The sequence below is a fragment of the Phocoena sinus genome, chromosome 9 (assembly GCF_008692025.1).
Source record: "Phocoena sinus isolate mPhoSin1 chromosome 9, mPhoSin1.pri, whole genome shotgun sequence".
Taxonomy (NCBI): domain Eukaryota; kingdom Metazoa; phylum Chordata; class Mammalia; order Artiodactyla; family Phocoenidae; genus Phocoena; species Phocoena sinus.
In genome coordinates, this window is record NC_045771.1 from 14906550 (window position 1) to 14924633 (window position 18084).

The window sequence follows — 18084 nt, forward strand, 5'->3', positions numbered from 1 at the left end:
GCCACAACTTCTGAACCTGCGCTCTAGAGCCCGCGAGCCACAGCTACTGAAGCCCGCGCGCCTAGAGCCCGTGCTTCGCAACAAGAGAAGGCACCGCAACGAGAAGCCTGTGCACCACAAGGAAGAGTAGCCCCCGCTCGCTGCAACTAGAGAAAGCCCGCACGCAGCAACGAAGACCTGACGCAGCCAAAAATAAGTAAAATAAATTAAAACAAAGTCATCAAACTTGGATTCAAGAGAATGGAATTCAAATTCCAATTCAGGGATCCTGGGTAAATCTCAGCTTCTGAAGATCACAGTTATTCATTTCTTATTAAGTACCATCTATGTGTGAAACACTGTGCTGGATGTTGGGACATAGGAAAATGAACAAGGCCTCTTCTTGGCCTGCAGGTTGCTAATAATCTAGCCTGCGAAGTGTGGAGGCAGCAAGAAGACCAGAGAACAGGAAGCTCTGACATCACGGCTCTGTAGTTCTTTGCCTTCTTGGCAGGATTCATGGGATCAGTGAGACTCCAAGGGGACCTCACTTCACACCTTCACACATGTCTCTCTTGCTGTAAAAGTTAAACCTTCTTTAAAGTTATGACTACTGAGGGTGAGACTGGTAGTGGCTATAGCTCTTAAGGACTCTCTTCAAGTGTATGTAGGGTTTGTCCCCCACCTTGGAATCTCACTTTAGGCTGTGGCCACACCGCTGTCTTCCTTGCAGTGTGGTTACCCAGTCAGCTCCTGGAACTACCGTCAGGAACATCGCTTCTGGCTTTGGAGAGACCCTCTTACTTACCAGTAGGATGTTTTTACAGACATGCTTATCCTCTTCTCCATGAAGTGTTAGGTTGGGGGCTTTCTACTGGCTACATTCTTCCCCATCTGCTCCTCGAGAAAACCAAGAACGGAAGAAGGGCATGAGTGGGGGCCGTTTTTTTGCACCTTGTAAGGAGAGGAACACAGAGTCTTGCCAATGCTACGTCATAAACCAGAGACCTTTGGGGCCCCGAATCCTTACCTTGATGACTAAGTCATTTAGTAGAACTTTACGGGGATATTGTGTTTTGGAGAAACAGCCTCACAGGACTAAGTGTGTATTGTACCTTGGAGTGAGACCGTCCACTCGCTGTTGTGAAGGGCAGAGCACCTGCCCATCTCAGGGGAGCAGTCTCTACCTAATGGCACTTGTTTCTGTCGAGGGTGAGGGCCCAGTGATGCCAGGGCTTCCGGGTCTGCCAAGAGAATCCAGAACTCTTGAGTTTTAGTAGGAAATTTTCAGATTTTTAAAATATTGCTCATCTATTTTTTAAAGACTGGTGCGGGCTAAGCACAACAGGCCCGTGAGCTGTTGGTGGGTTTGCTGGTACGTTTTCTGGTTTTCTTTCTGCTTGGAGTGCTTGGAGTTAAGCAGCTGCTGCTGTTAAGTGTTTGACACTGGTGTGAATAATAACGGATCGTTGCTGGACAGACCATAGTCATTACGAAGCATTTTAGGCAGTTGGCTGAGAGGAAGGACGTGTCTCTGCAAGAGAGATTTTCTTTGTAAGAGACTCACTGATCCAAAGAGATCTGGGAATGCCTTCCTTTGGCCCTCATGTAGAGTGATCCAACGAGGGGTCACCAGCCCCTGGAGCAGAACCTCTTCTCTTTTCAGTGTGTCAGTTGTAGTCATTGTGATGTTTGGGCTTCTGGGACCACTGAGACCAGGAAGGCCTCTTCTTCCATTGGTTCCTTGTTTTGTCTCTTACAGTTTACCGAGTATATGTTATGACAGCATTTGGCTCAGAAGGTAGTATCAGGAAATAAGATTTTTAAAAAATCTTAATTGTTACTTATGTCCCTGCCTCTTCGACAGTGGATATAGAATATAATTTAAACTTTTCTTGTTGACTCATGTTATCCAGGGATACCGCCATTTAAAAGAAGTTAGTTTCTGAACAAATAATTGACACTATTTACTGTTTGTAAAGAGTTGTCGTAATAGGTATTAAAATGGTTTATACACACGTAGTTGTAATATCGTGGTGCCTTTGAACTCTTCTGCGGGTGTATGGGGCGAATACACCTATACAACAATAGGTGTATTCTTCCTATTGTTAATAGTCAATAGACTGCTTTAGTTTTGGGTTTCTGTATCTAGGGAAAGTCAACTAGGTAATTTAGTATATAGACTCTGACACATCATTTTTGGTTGCTAGGGGCTTTCAGGAAAACATGTGCACTTCCAGGTACTGAGATACATTTCAGGGAGTTGATTGAGTTTTGCTGGACAAATGACTGTTGAATAATTTTACTTTTTTATTTCTTCTGATTCAAACTTTTTGCCTCCATGAAAGGTAGTGCACATTCCTCAGCTGTGATTTGAAAAATTCTTATGGTAAACCCATTCCTCAGTGTCAGTGAAAATTGTTAAATTCTTTTTTAGTCCTAGAGTTTTGTTTTTGGGTCTCCACAGAAGCTCGTGTCTGATTCTTCACTTTGCTGTTTCCCCCACTGTAGTCTGATCCCGACCTCCCAGCAGATGTGCAGACGCCGTCTTCAGCTGAGCTGGGGAGGTATCCAGGCCTGCCCTTCCCGGCCTCCCAGTACATCCCGCCCCAGCCGTCCATCGAGGAGGCGCGGCAGACCATGCACTCCCTCCTGGATGATGCTTTTGCCCTCGTGGCCCCCAGCAGCCAGCCCCCTAACACTGCAGCTGCAGGCCCTGGAGTCCCGGCCGGCCTGCCTGTGAACAGCACCCCTTCCCGGGAAGAGAGACGAGCCACCCAGTGGGGATCCTTCTACAGCCCAGCTCAGACGGCCAACAACCCATGCAGTGTAAGTGTGGACCTTCTAGAATTCTCTTATGGGCAAGATGTCGGACCTTTGTTGCCTGACTGCCTTGTTTTCAGGATCCCTGCAATACTCTTGTTGGATTTGATTGGAATTAAAGCTTGGATGATGAGTCTTAGTTTTTATTATCTTCTAGGTTAATTCTCAGTGTTGAAAGCATTCTTTTGTGCAACTCAGGTGTTTTGTGGAGGTATCTTCCTGAGTTCCCTTCGTTATCATGAAATATAGGTGGAGTATGTGTCAAAATATATTCTCATTGATGTCTCCATAAGAGATACAGTTAAGAATGTACTAGAATCATTAAGTTTTTTTGTGTAGGCCACCTGGGACTGAAGAGGTGAGGTGAGGGTCTGGGTGTAGGCAGCTAGTCCACAAGTAGCCAAGCACAATCATTTTCAAATACTAGATTTCCGTCTTGGGAGTTGACATTTCAGTGTTTCATCTGTCTTTGTGATCCTTTATTTTTTTCATATTCAGTCAGACCTTTCAAATGTACCTTCTCAAGTCACGGAGAAGAAGTAGAACTCAAGGATGTAGCATTAAATATTATTTTTTGCTAATTTCAGATTAAACGACCAGACTGAAACATTTGACTCTGGAAAGATGTTAATAGGTTACAATTTAAATTTCTTCTTCAAGGAGTGTTTATACAGGGTTCCTCTAATTTTGTTAACCATATTAAGGTTAAATTGGGTGGTAATAAACATATGTTAAAAGAATTTTCATCTCTGAAATTGGTATGAATTTTGAAAGTATGCTCTTCTCAATAGATTGTTTCCTTCAAGACATGGTGGGCCTGAGGTATAGATAACGGCTACCATGCAGGGGAAAAATATTCAATCTAGTCATTGTTGTTTTAAATATAAAAATATAGATTGTTTCAACAATAAATATTAAACTACTTCATAATTACAGTTGGTATATAATTGTAACTGGTAGTTTATAATCTTTAAGGAAATGGATGATACAGAACACAACTCGGTGATAAAATGAATTTGACTATAGCTGCTGTCTGTTTAAGCTTCTCTCATTTGTTTATTCATTCAAATATATTTATGGAGCACCTGCCACGTTCTGGGTGCTCGGGATACAGAGGTGCATGATGCACAGCTCCAGCTCTTACGTCCCAGTGCAGGTATGTGGACAGTTGAAGCAGTAACTTAGTACAGCACCGTGTGGCAGGTGTCATGGCAAGAGGAAAGTATGTGGGGGGAGCACTTGACTGAAAATGCTTGGGAGGGATTTTATAGATAAAACGAAATCTAAGTGGAAGTCTGAGGGTAATTAGTGGTTATCAATTAAAGAAGAATATTTCAGGTAGTGGGGAAGCTATCAGAGACACAGAAGTGAAAGTGTCTGGTACAGACTCTCTCTTCTGGACAAGATGGAGGAAAGGATCTAGATTTACCTTCTCTCCAGAAACAACTAAAGTAACTGAACAAAATATATGGGTTTTTACAACATTGGACATTAGAGATGAGTAGAACCCTACAGTCACCCCAACTGTCTTGAGAGAGTTTCTAGCTACGGTGCAGGGCGGAAGACCCCAGGCAGAGCTCAGTGGTCTCCCTGAGTTGAGAAAACAGAGTTGAGCGTCTGGGGAGGAAAAGGCAGCTAGAGTTCACAATAGACAGTGCAGGAAAGCAGAGATGCACAGAGAGATAATTCCAGAGAGCTGCATGGAATCTTCATTTGAGTACTGACCAGTTTTAAGTACAGAACTACCCCCAGAAGATAAGCGGAAACAATCCTCAGAGCTCACATAAGCGTGGGAATATGTTCCTGCTGTGGACTGAATTGTATTCCCCCCAAGTTTGTATGTTGAAGCCTAAACCCCCATGCGAATATTTGGAGATAGAGTCCTGAAGGAGGAAATTAAGTTTAAATGAGGTCATAAGGTTGGAACCCTGATCTGATAGAACTGATGCCCTTAGAAGAAGAGCAAGAGACGCCAGAGCTCTCTCTCCACCATGTGAGGACACAAGAAGGCAACTGTCCACAAACCAGGAAGAGAACTCTCACCAACAACTGAACCCTGCTGGAAACTTGATTGTGGATTTTCCAGCCTCCAGAACTGTGAAAAAGTAAATTTCTGTTGTTTAAGCCACCCAATCTGTGATATTTTGTTATGGCAGCCTGAGATGACTAATACAGTTTCTTTTGTACCAGTGTGAAAGACCTCATAATTCACGGAGCCTCGATTAGAGTACTCAGAGCTGCTCTCATTCTACCTAACACAGAAAAAAGTAAGACCTGAACCTGAACAAAGCTCAAGAATATTTATAAAGAAAACCAAAACTATACAGTATCCAGCAAGGTCAACTTAATACTCAAAGTCTGGCATCCAATCAAACTAACCAGACAGCAGAGAAGCAAAAAAAATGGCATAGATGGTAGCATTAGTAGACAAAGATATTAAAAGAATTATAATGGAGCTCTGTATGTTCAAGAAACTAGAGGAAAGAGTGAACATATTAATTAGAAGCATTGAAAATATTAAAGGATACAAATCAAATTTTGAAATGAAAACTATAATGTCTGAGATGAAAAATACATACTGGATGGGATAAATGGCAGATTAGATTTGCAGAAGAAAAGATCAGTAAGCTTGAATGCATAGTAATAAAGACTATCCAACATGAAACAAAGAGAGTAAATATTAGACTAAAAGATGAACAGCTCATTAGTGAGCGGTGGGACAACTTTAAGTAGACTAATATACATGTAATTGGAGTTCCTGAAGGAGCAGAGAGGGTGTCAGAAAAAAATAAAGGAATAATGTTTTCTGAATTTGATTGAAACTGTAAATCTGCAGATCCACAAATTTGATGAACCATATGCACAAGAAATATGAGGAAAACTATACCAAAAATACGATGAAATTGCTTAAAATAAGTGATAAAGATCTTTAAATTATCCAGAGAAAAAGGGCAGATAACATACAGTGGAACAAAAGTAAGGATGACAGCAGAATTCTCATTGTCCAGAAAACAGTGGAACAAATATTTAAAGAACTGAAAGAAAAAACTGTCAACCTAGAATTCTATATCCAGTGAAGACCTCTTTCAAAACTAAGGTGAAATAAAACCTTTTTCGGACACACAAAAGCTGAAAGAATGCATCACTGGCAGACCTGCTTTACAAGCAATGTTACAGAAAGTCCTTTAGGCAGAAGTAAAATGATACCAGATAAACATCTGGATCTTCATAAATGAATGAAAAGCACTAGAAATGTAAATATGTGGGTAATTATAGGAAACTTTTTTCTTCATTATTTAAATCTTTTAAAAAGGTAATTGACTGTTTAAAGCAAAGTAGTAACAAAGTATTGTGGGGTAGAAGTAAAATGTATGAAAACTATAGCACCCAGACCAGATGGGGAGAAGTAGAAGGGGAATGTTTTAATGTTCTTACACCATGCGCAAAGTGGAATAATAGCACTTGAAGGTAGACTGTGATAAGTGAAAAATATATAACATATACCCTAAAGCAACCACTAAAAAAAATAATAATAATAATTGTAGCTAATAAGCCAACAAAGGAGTAAAAATGAAATAATAAAAAGGTAGTCCAAAAGAAGGTGGAAAAAGAGGAAAAGGGGAACAAGGAACAGATGGGACAAATAGAAAGCAGATACCAAGATGGTAGATTTAAATCCAGACCTGTCGGTAATCATATTAAATGTGAACAGTTTAATATCCCTATTAAAGGGCAGATATTGTCAGATTGGATAAAAAGCAAGATCCACTTATCCGCTGCTTACAAGACACCCACATTAAATATGAAGGCACGAGTAGGTTAAAAGTATGAAGAAGGGGCTTCCCTGGTGGCGCAGTGGTTGAGAGTCCGCCTGCCGATGCAGAGGACACGGGTTCGTGCCCCGGTCCGGGAAGATCCCACATGCCACGGAGCGGCTGGGCCCGTGAGCCATGGCCGCTGAGCCTGCGCGTCCGGAGCCTGTGCTCCGCAACGGGAGAAGCCACAACAGTGAGAGGCCCACGTGCCGCAAAAAAAAAAAGTATGAAGAAGGATATACCATTGCTAACGCTAATCACAAAACCTGGAGTGGCTATACTAATATTAGCCAAAATAGTTCTCATAGTAAAGAATATTAACAAGGATAAAGAGGATTATTTCATAATAATAAAGTGGCCAGTTCATCAAGAAATCATAAAAATCTTCGAAGAGACAACCCTCAGAATGGGAGAAAATATTTGCAACTGACAAAGGATTAACCTCCAAAATATACAAGCAGCTCATGCAGCTCAATATCAAAAAAACAAGCAACCCAATCCAAAAATGGGTGGAAGACCTAAATAGACATTTCTCCAAAGAAGATAAACAGATTGCCAAGAAACACATGAAAGGATGCTCAACATCACTAATCATTAGAGAAATGCAAATCAAAACTACAATGAGGTATCATCTCACACAGGTCAGGATGGCCATCATCAAAAAATCTACAAACAATAAATGCTGGTGAGGGTGTGGAGAAAAGGGAACCTTTTTGCACTGTTGGTGGGAATGTAAATTGATGCAGTCACTATGGAGAACAGTATGGAAGTTCCTTAAAAAAACTAAAAAGAGAACTACCATATGACCCAGCAATCCCACTACTGGGCATATACCCTGAGAAAAGCATAATTCAAAAAGAGACATGTACCACAATGTTCATTGCAGCACTATTTACAATAGCCAGGTCATGGAAGCAACCTAAGTGTCCATCGACAGATGAATGGATAAAGAAGATGTGGCACATATATACAATGGAATATTACTCAGCCATAAAAAGAAACAAAATTGAGTTATTTGTAGTGAGGTGGATGGACCTAGAGTCTGTCATACAGAGTGAAGTAAGTCAGAAAGAGAAAACCAAATACTGTATGCTAACACACCCATACATATATATAGAAACTAAAAAAAAAAAAAAAAAAAAAAGGTTGTGATGAACCTAGGGGCAGGACAGGAATAAAGATGCAGACCTAGAGAATGGACTTGAGGACATGGGGAGGGGGAAGGGTAAGCTGGGACAAAGTAAGAGAATAACATTGATATATATACACTACCAAGTGTAAAAGTGATGGCTAGTGGGAAGCAGCTGCATAGCATAGGGAGATCAGCTACGTGGTTTGTGACCACCTAGAGGGGTGGGATAGGGAGGGTGGGAGGGAGATGCAAGAGGGAGGGGATATGGGATATATGTGTACATATAGCTGATTCACTTTGTTATACAGCAGAAACTAACACAACATTGTAAAGTAATTATACTCCAATAAAGATGTTTTTTAAAAAGTATAAATAAAAAGAATTTTAGAATAAATGGATCTTTTTAAACAAAACAAAAAAGTCATAAAAATCTTAAATGTTTATGTGCCTAGTAATAGAGCTTCAAAATACGTGAAGCAAAAACTTACAGAACTGCATGCATGTATAAACAAATCTACAATTCTGGTCAGAGATTTCAACACTCCTCTTTCAGTAATTGATAGCAGGGATGCAGTCAACCCTTGAAATTAGTTCTGGGGATCTAATGGGAAGTGGGAAGTAAAAGTGGTGAGATGTGGGGGAGGAGAGGGAAAGGAAGAAGTGGAGAGGTTAGGAGCCTAGACCTCATCCTGAGGGCAGTGCCTGGATCCTGAAGGGTTTTGAGCAGGCTGGAGACATCATTAGGTGTGCCTTTTGGAAAGATTGCTCTCATTTTACCCTGGAGAGTGGTTTGTCACAGTGCAAGAGAGGAAGAGTCAACATGGCTTCAGCATGTTTAATTGCTGACGGCACTGAGCCAGTGTAGGAGCAGAGCTTACTGATACAGGAAAGGGGATCCAGAGTACTGGTGGAGGAATTATCTTTAGAAATGAAGGGATATATTTCTTCCAGTTTAATGGGAGGGAGAAAGAATTGGGTGCAAGTACAATCCGGTCTGTAGTTGGGTGGCAGTACATTGCAGGACCACCCATGTCATGGTTTCTGTTCTCATAGTAGAGAAAGCAGAGTCATCTATTGAGAATGAGACAAGTGTGGCAAGGCAAGGCAAGAGGGTTGAGGGAGAGTAGAAACTTGAAATACTTATTGTGGAGAATGAGAGATTAGGGACGTGGGAGTAATGACTTAGCATTGAGACCGCTGTTCAGACTGCCGATTGTGAAATTATAGTGGCACAAATTAAAGTTCTGTAGTTTTGTTTATCAGCGTTCAGATACCCAGGTGTAGACAAGGAGAAAACAGGCAGTTGGATTGATCTGGAGCTGGGGCTTTATCAAGCATATGTGATGAAAGGACAACTGGGAAGAGATGTGTGAATCAGAGGGTGCATTTGAAGTGATGATAGATGATACACTGAAAGGGAAAGTGGTGGGCAATTAAACATGCTGGAGCTTTGTAGATTCTTCCTCTCAAATCTACTCACTGCATTACACTGGTTGGAGCCATCATCATCTCTCACCAAGATTATTGGAAGATTTCCTAATCATATCCCTGCCTGTGGTCTTGAAAGTAGGATGTCAGGGTGGTGGCTGACAAGTAAAAGGCCATTTATTGGTGTTGAGCAGACCAAGAAGCTGAGAGGCTAACACAGTAGATGCACCCTATGGGTGACAGGGGGACTTGGAATGAAGAGGGAGACCTTCCAGGAGCCTTTTTGCTTAGTCGCGTTTTTCCAAAAGGAGAGCTCTCATCTCACTTCCTGACCTGAACTTGTTCGCTGCTGGCATCTACATGTTGCTTCTCTTTGCTCCTTGAATTGTTCAGCGCAGAAATTTGTGGCCATCTTAATTTATCCCTTTCTGATAGAAGATGTATATGTCATATCCTCTAGGAAGCGTAAATAGTTCTTGGCATTCAACCACTTTTTCTGAATCATTTTCTGCCCTTAATAACCAACGTCCATTTTATCTTTGGATTCAGTTCTTTCATTCACCTCAGGGAAACTTTCTTTTATTTTATTTCTGAAATAATTGTCTTACTCTGTTCTATTTATTGGACTTGAAGGTACCAATTATTTTTATGTTGGCTCATCTTGGTCTCTTTTCTGTATCTATCATTTATCTCTTAGTTGCTTTAGCTACTTTGTTCTGTTTTCTCTGCCTTCAGTTATGGGTATCGTGGGCCTTTTCTCTGTGGCATTGATTTGCTTTTAAACCGTATCTATTCTTTTCCCCATTAGTTGATTTCTTAAAGTCATACTGGCATTATTTTGGTCCTCACATTATTTCCATAGTTCTGCGGTCTCCCGTTGTGTTGTTTTATTACCGTATCTTTGAAGTTAGAAAGAGGAATGGCTATTCTTGTTAAGTTAGGGGCCACATTGTGCTACCAGAGTCTTTCTTTCCCCCCTTGGCCCCTGCTTTTCTCAGTTTAGGGCATATTTTACCCACTTATTTACTTGCTTGGTTTCTGCTGATCAAGTGGATGCTTGGTTTCTGCTGATCAATGGAGCCGTAATTTTTGACAGAGCTGTATTACTATTTTTATTCTTTCCTCGTTGTTCATGCGTGTTGCAGATGAACGATTCCGTGATAATGCCTCACGCCTCCATCTTAACCAGGAACGCAGACCCATGGCAAGATTTTTATAAATACTCCTATCGAGTGGTTTGGATGTGAACTTTTGGTGTTACCCTTCATATTTTGATGGGAGTGGTAGCAACTTAATCTAGTGGAAAATCAGAATCATTGGTTGTATTTGGGCATCTCTAATGTAACTTCACCGTGTTTATAAATTGGTTGTAAAGTTACTGTTTGCTGGCAGGAGGAACCTGATCACCATTTATTTGCTCCTGCTGACTGTGGTGAAAAACCACGGGAATGTGGATGTCAGGGTGCCTTCGGTTACCCAATGAACCTTTATTTACCATCTGATGACATTTTTATTTCTTTTTTTGCCAGCATAAAGACGTTAGTTATACGTTGGTGAGTCAGGCCACTTAATAGGTGGTATTTCTGCTTCCCTGAGTAAAGTTAACCTCCGTGGAGTTGTCCTCTAAGTAGCAGGTGTGAATACCTGAGCTAAGATATTGTACGAGCAGACCTTACCGTCTGGTTGCTTTACCTCAGGCCCCTCCAGACTCCACTCACCACTTGCCTTTCTTGCTCTCTTGGCTTGTTTTATACTGTATAGAAAGAAAGGATGCATTAAAAAGGAATTTTTATTCGCCTAGCTGATTGAAACCTTAAAGTTCTCTTTTGTCCTCCAAACTTTTTTACACGTGTGACCCACTTAAAGGAAGTGCCTGCCGTCTGTCTGCGATTTCTTTTACAACCTTTTCACTGGGGGCATGTAGTCTCTAGAAAAATAGTATCCTTTTTTTTGCAGTACACGGGCCTTTCACTGTTGTGGCGTCTCCCGTTGTGGAGCATAGGCTCCGGATGCGCAGGCTCAGTGGCCATGGCTCACGACCCCAGCCGCTCCACGGCATGTGGGATCCTCCCGGACCGGGGCACGACCCGTGTCCCCTGCATCGGCAGGTGGACACTCAACCACTGCGCCACCAGGGAAGCCCTAGTATCCTTTTTCTGACTACAATAGATTGGAAATGCATAGCGCTACAATAATAAAACAGTTAAAGAGGAGATAGCTACTTTGCATTGATTTTCTTTTAGTTTATCACTTATTAGATCTTTTGAAATCCTGATAGGTAAACTGTTAAGCCGTGATCCTTGTTTTTGGTTTTATTTTGCATGTGACTATGTTTAAAAAGTCCAAACTGTGCTGAAAGCACAAGGGCCACTGTAAATAATCTTTATCCAGTCTCAGATTTCTGTTTAATTATTTGGAAAAGGAATTGACTCTCCTTTTCGTCCTATTTCTCTCTTCTTCCATAATCCCCTTTGGCTTTTTTACCTCAGTTGTGGAACTCTACAGAGTTCTAATCTCCATCCCTTTGCCAAGGGAAGGGAAGCAGTGAGGGTCAGAGGTGAAGTAATTTGAGCGCAGTTTCATGTCTAATAATCCCTTCAGAACTCTGTGAGGTACAGAGATTGTTCTGTACTTCTTGGCCTAAGGAAATATACCAAGAGAAGTGGAGTAGTTCCGTCAGTGTGTCTGACTCCAAAGCTCCTACTTCCCCCCCGCACCAAACCCCGCAAAGTAGCGATTTATTCAGGAGGGAAAGTCTGGTTTTAGGAATTATGGGTGGTGCAGCCCAGTGGTTAAAAGCATGCCAGAAAGATAAATTAGGGGGAAATTGTTTAACTTCCTTGTATGTTGGTTTCATCTGTAAACAGAAATAGTGAGCACTTATTTGTGTTGCTGTGGGCCTGAGTTAGTGTTCATACAGTGTATAACAAAATAATAATTCAGTAAATGGCAGCTTAGAAAAATAAAGATCTAATATTAGAGCAGGTCCAGAAGCAAGGCTGACTTACTAACTTAACTTGGAGCGCCTGATCCTGGACAACCTATTGGTTTAAACTGACTGGAGTTCGATGGATGCTGTCCAGAGTTACTGTCCTGCTAAAATACCTGATTCCAAAATAATGATTTATAGTTGTTGAAAAGAAGTGTTAAAATCCGAGTCCCACGTATGCTAGGGTTAAGATATGTTGATTTCAAGAGGAATGCAACATAGTTCTAGGTTTCTTTAAATCTGGGAGACTTCCTTGGTGGCACAGTGGTTAAGAATCTGCCTGCCGATGCAGGGGACACGGGTTCGATCCCTGGTCGGGGAAGATCCCACATGCCACGGAACAATGAAGCCCAGGTGCCACATACTGAGCCTATGCTCTAGAGCCCAAGAGCCACAGCTACTGAGCCCCCATGCCACAACTGCTGAAGCCCGTGTGCCCTAGGGCCCACGTGCCACAACTACTGAGCCCATGTGCTACAACTACTGAAGCCTGCATGCCTAGAGCCTATGCTCTGCAGCAAGAGAAGCCACCGCAGTGAGAAGTCCGAGCACCACAACGAAGAGTAGCCCCTGCTCGCCGTAACTAGAGAAAGCCTGTGCACAACAACGAAGACCCAACGCAGCCAAAAAAAAAAATAAATTCTGGTGCCATCTTGTTTCAGTCAAAGAGCACTTGGTTAGTGCAAGTTAGTTCAAGTAAAAAGAGTTGATTGAAGGATACACGGACACCTTATGGAATTTAAGGGCAGGGAGTATTGGCTGGGCCTCCTTGGTACTAGAAAACTGTCAGAAACTGAAGGTGTTCACTTCACCTTTTAGGGTCTAACTTATGGTTCTCTTTATATTCTTTCTCTTTTTATAGCATTTTACAACATGGTACAGCATTTGCATTGTTTAGTTTCTTGAGTGTATTTGAATTGCTGTTGGGCACCCACTAGATCTGGTGACCATTGTGGCCCATGTTGATAGAGTCATTTGTACTAAATGTGGCCATTTAAGGACCACCTTTTTAGCAGAAGATACAGGTTTGTAGAGGATAAGCCTACAGAGAAGCGCAGGTGCAGAAACCCTGTCTGTTATTAATATTTTCACAAAAGAAAGAAAGGTCTAGAAACTAGTTGTGTGTTTATTAGCCCAGTTCCCCAAACTGAAACTTCTAGCATTACTTGATGGCAGAATGCCCTGATAGCATGCTAACTTTTTATGAGAAAATAATTCTCTTGGAAGTTGATCCTGCAAATCTAAATTTGTAAGTTTGCTGTTGTCACTTTATAATAAGTATTGAATGTTAATCTTCATCTTCTTTTGAATTTCTTCCAGAGATATGAAGACTATGGAATGGCTCCCCCATCAGGCCCATTACCAAGGTAAGGTTTTTAGGAGAAAATGTATCAGGACTTTCTCACATATGCTGTTCCTTAAATTTTGCAGATTTGTTTCTTTTAGCTAATGTGAGCAGATGAAAAACTCTTGAGTTGTGTGTTATCTTGATCTAACCAGAAGAGGGGGAAAAAAGTTGGAATTTAAGTCCTGCTTCCAGTAGTGACAGACTAGATAATTTGCTGATGATAACTGGAAAAGCTAGACAAGATTTAAAAATAAAAACAGAAAACCACGTGGCTAACAGGGCAGTGAAGCAGTATGGGGCCAAGATCCAGCAAATCCAGAGAGATGAGCCCTGCCTTTCTCCCACGGATACCTGCTGATTCCAGAGGAGGTGACTGAGAAGCTGAGCAAAACTTTTGACGGACTCGTGAGGCTTGCTTAAAAATGCACCATATCGAAAGTTGTGTGGTACATGTAAAGCCATGTTAGTGGGGCACTTTGATGCCTTGAAAGACTCAAAATATATTTGAAAAGAAAAATGGCTGAAAATCAATAATCTAAGTGTCTGTCTCAATGTTAAAAAAAAGACCTAATAAACCTAGGGAAGTAGAATGAAGGAACTAATAAAAATAAGAATAGAAATTAATGAAGTAGAAAACAAATACCATACTAGAGAAGACCAACAAAGCTGAAAGTTAGTTCTTTGAAAAATTCCTAGAAAGAGAAAACCTGAATAGTCCTATAACTATTGAGATTAAAGTCATTATTAAAACTCTTCCCACAAAGGAAACTTCAGGGCCAGGTGGCTTCAACAGTGAATTCTACCAAACACTGAAGGAATAAAAGATACCAATGTCATACAAACTCTTCTAAAGGACAGAAAAAAGAGAAAACACTCCTCAACTCGTTTTATGAGACCAGCATAACTTTGATACCAAAGACAAGAAGGACAAGGACATTGCAAGAAAGGAAACATTAAGGGCCAGTTTCACTCCTGAACATAGATGCCAAAATTTTGAAACTATATATTAGCAAGTATATCCAACAGTATAATCAATAGGATATCCATCATATCATAATCAAATTGGATTTTTTTCCAGCAGTGCAAGAGTAGTTTAAAATTTTTAAAAATCATTGTAATTCTCCACTTTGCAGTGAATAAAGGAGAAAAATGTTCTCATTTCAATAGATAGAACATTTGATAAAGTTCAGCATCCATACATGGTAAAAATCTTAGCAAACACAGGATAGAAGCAGACTGATAGTAATCTGATAAAAAGGTATCTTGGCAAATATTTCTTAATGGTGAAATGTTAAACGCTTTCCTCTTGAGAGCAAGAGCGAGACAAAGAGGTCTGCTTGCATCACTTCCATTTGGCATTGCCCTGTGGGGTCCTGGCCAGTGTAATAAGGCAAGAAAAAGAAACAAAAGGAGTAAGGAATTCAAAGAGAGAAATAATACTGTTATTATTCACAGGTGATATAATTTTGTAGCAGAAAAAACTAAAATGTCAACACATGAATTGTTAGAAGTAAGTGACTTTAGCAAGATGGCTAAATAGCAAGATAGTTAAATTACAAGGTAGCTGGATATGAAGTTTACAGAGATCAGTATACAGCATTATAAGACCAGTGTACAAAAATCTGTTCTGTTTATGAGGAGTTACAGAAAATAAACAATTTTAAAGATACTATATAAAATAGCATTCAAAAATATAAAATACCTCAGGATAAATCTAACTGAAGATATTCAAGCCTTCTAAAGAAAGATATTCATGGATTGTGCAACTCGGTATTTTTTAAATGTCAATTCTCCCCCAGTGATCTATAGATTTATTGCAGTCCCATTCACAATCCCAGTAGTTTGTTGGGTTTTTTAATACATGGAAATTGACAAACTCACTCTGAAATGTATGTGGAAATGCAAAGGGCCAAGAACAGCCAAGACACTTTGAGAAAGAAGAATAAGATGTTAGGATTGTTCTAAATGTTATAAATTACTGTCAAGGAATTAAGAGTGTGGTATAAAGCAAGACAAATAGACCATTAGAACAGAAGAGAGGGTTGGTAATTCAGACCCACATGTGAATAGACAGTTGATTTATTTCAGTGAAGGAATTGTAGATAAACAGATTTAGTCTCAGAAATCATATTCAACTATCCCTTTAATGATCGAAGTCACACAGGAGTAGGAATGTTATCTGTTTCCTCCTTACTTTTGGTTTTTAAAAAAATTTATTTATTATTTATTTATTTTTGGTTGCATTGGGTCTTTGTTGCTGCGTGCGGGCTTTCTCTAGTTGTGGCGAGCGGGGCCTACTCTTTGTTGCGGTGTGTGGCTTCTCACTGCGGTGGCTTCTCTTGTTGGGGAGCACGGGCTCTAGACGCACAGGCTTCAGTAGTTGTGGCACGTGGGCTCAGTAGTTGTGGCTCGCGGACTCTAGAGCCCAGGCTCAGTAGTTGTGGCACACGGGATTAGCCGCTCCACGGCATGTGGGATCTTCCTGGACCAGGGCTCAAAGCCGTATCCCCTGCATTGGCAGGCGGGTTCTTAACCACTGCGCCACCAGGGAAACCCACTTTTTCTTTATTTTTCTTTTATTTGCCCTCATTTTCAGCAGGGTTTCTTTTATTTTTCCCCAACCCTCCTCCCCCACCAAGGCAGTGCTTTGTGGTCCAAAAGCAACAAAGGGAACAGGTGGAGATTAGGTGATCCCGGGCAGAAGCTAATGATAGGGGGACCAGGTGACTTGATTTGCCCAGTTCAGTCCTAATTTACAGCTGTTGTTCAGCGTAATTATTAATAAATTTCACTCTCAAAAGTGTTCTGGTTTGGATAATAAATTTTACGGTCACCGAAGATAAAAGATTCTAGAGTATTTGGAGTGCACTGAACTATCTGAGCACACAATTTAGGATTAAAAGGATGCAAATGTAGGCAGGAGGGTGCTTATTGACTGGGTAAAGCAGAAATAAGTAAAGGACAAGAGATAGTTCCTGGGTGGATGGTCCAGAGATTATGATTAGGTTAGGTGAGCTCCAGTGTACAGATCTGGAAGAAGGAGTGTGCATTGGCTAAGCTCTTAGATATGTAAGGCCAGAGAGGTCAGACATCTGTTTCCGAGGTCAATCTAAAACAGCAGCATTTATTTAAAGAGATTAATATAGGTAGCCTGAGTTTCAGTTTATGAGCTGTACTCCAGAAATCACAGTATAGAATAAGGGCAAGTTCGTGTACTTTCTCATCGAACAGGTATAATCTATTAATTACTAGTTAACTGTCATTTGCAAGAAACTGTAATTAAATTATCATCTTTTTTAATTCTTAAATTTCTTTAGAAGAGTGGTTCTCAGGGTGAGATTCTTAGATCCCTAGAAGGTTCCTGAGAACCGTTCAGGGAGGTCTGTCAGGTCAAAACTATTTTTTATAATAATATTGTTATCTGACTTCTCTCATTCAGTTGACCCTTGCACCAAGGTGCGAAAGCAATGGTGGGTGAAACTGTGGTGCCTTAGCATGAATCCAGATGGTGGCACCCAGCTGTTGAAGGACTCGCTCCAGTGTTCTTCACTGCTGGGCAATCATAGCTTTTTTTTTTTTTTTTTTTTTTTTTTTTTGTGGTACGTGGGCCTCTCACTGCTGTGGCCTCTCCCATTGCAGAGCACAGGCTCCGGTCGCACAGGCTCAGCGGCCGTGGCTCACGGGCCCAGCCGCTCCATGGCATGTGGGATCTTCCCGGACTGGGGCACGAACCCGTGTCCCCCCGCATCGGCAGGCGGACTCTCAACCACTGCGCCACCAGGGAAGCCCGACAGCTTTTTTTAAAATGCCAGTTTTATGTTAGTATGTCATTGATGAAGTAGTAAAAATTAATTTTTTTAAACCTAGACCCTTGAGTCTCTAACAGTCTGGGTGACAAAAGAGGAGATATAAAGCGCTTCTGCTGAATATGGCCTTTTGAAGAAAGGCACTTGTTCACTTGTTTGAGTTGAGAATCGAACTAACTGGTGCCATGTTTTTGCTTGAACAAACAGCCAGCGGACTTGGGTGTTTGGCCTCGAAAATGGACCTGTCACTTCAAGGAAAACAACTGACAGCATTTGTTGTCAATAATAAAATTGAGCTTTCAGGTGAAAGTTAGAATTTTGGAACCTTGTCTGCCAGCATGCAATTGACAGCTCCCTAGTACTTAAAGCCTTCTCTGATGAGCTCAATGGCGATATTAATGAATGTGATTTGGGGTTACTGTAAAATAAAATGTGTCAGTAAACTAAAAGTCTGCATAACTCATTGAACCAGTATTTTTCAAATGACCAGTGTCGTAAAACCATGCATAGGTCTATTCAAAGTGCAAGAAAGACGAGTGGTTTTAATGTAACAGAGGTGAAAAGTTCATCGATACCGTTTCAGAGTCTGTATTGCCACTCACCCTTAAGGAAATATTGTCGAGTTCTGGTGTGGTTTCAAAGAAGAATATTTAACCGAAATACTATTTGAATATTATCTGGAAAGGCTATTAAAATCTTCCTCCTTTTCCCAACTACATATTTATGTGAGGTGAGCTTTTTTTCTTAAAATAACTGATGGCAAC

The 18084-nt window shown here is 40.9% G+C and overlaps 1 protein-coding gene across 1 annotated transcript in view; it reads left to right on the top strand.

The window, feature by feature from the left end:
- KIAA1549 (KIAA1549 ortholog) overlaps positions 1-18084 on the top strand; it is a 90612-nt gene that overhangs the window by 55425 nt on the left and 17103 nt on the right. The window contains exons 15-16 of the mRNA XM_032643814.1: positions 2491-2808; positions 13487-13533. Coding sequence (XP_032499705.1) covers positions 2491-2808; positions 13487-13533 — 365 coding nt within the window. The remainder of the gene's footprint in view (positions 1-2490; positions 2809-13486; positions 13534-18084) is intronic.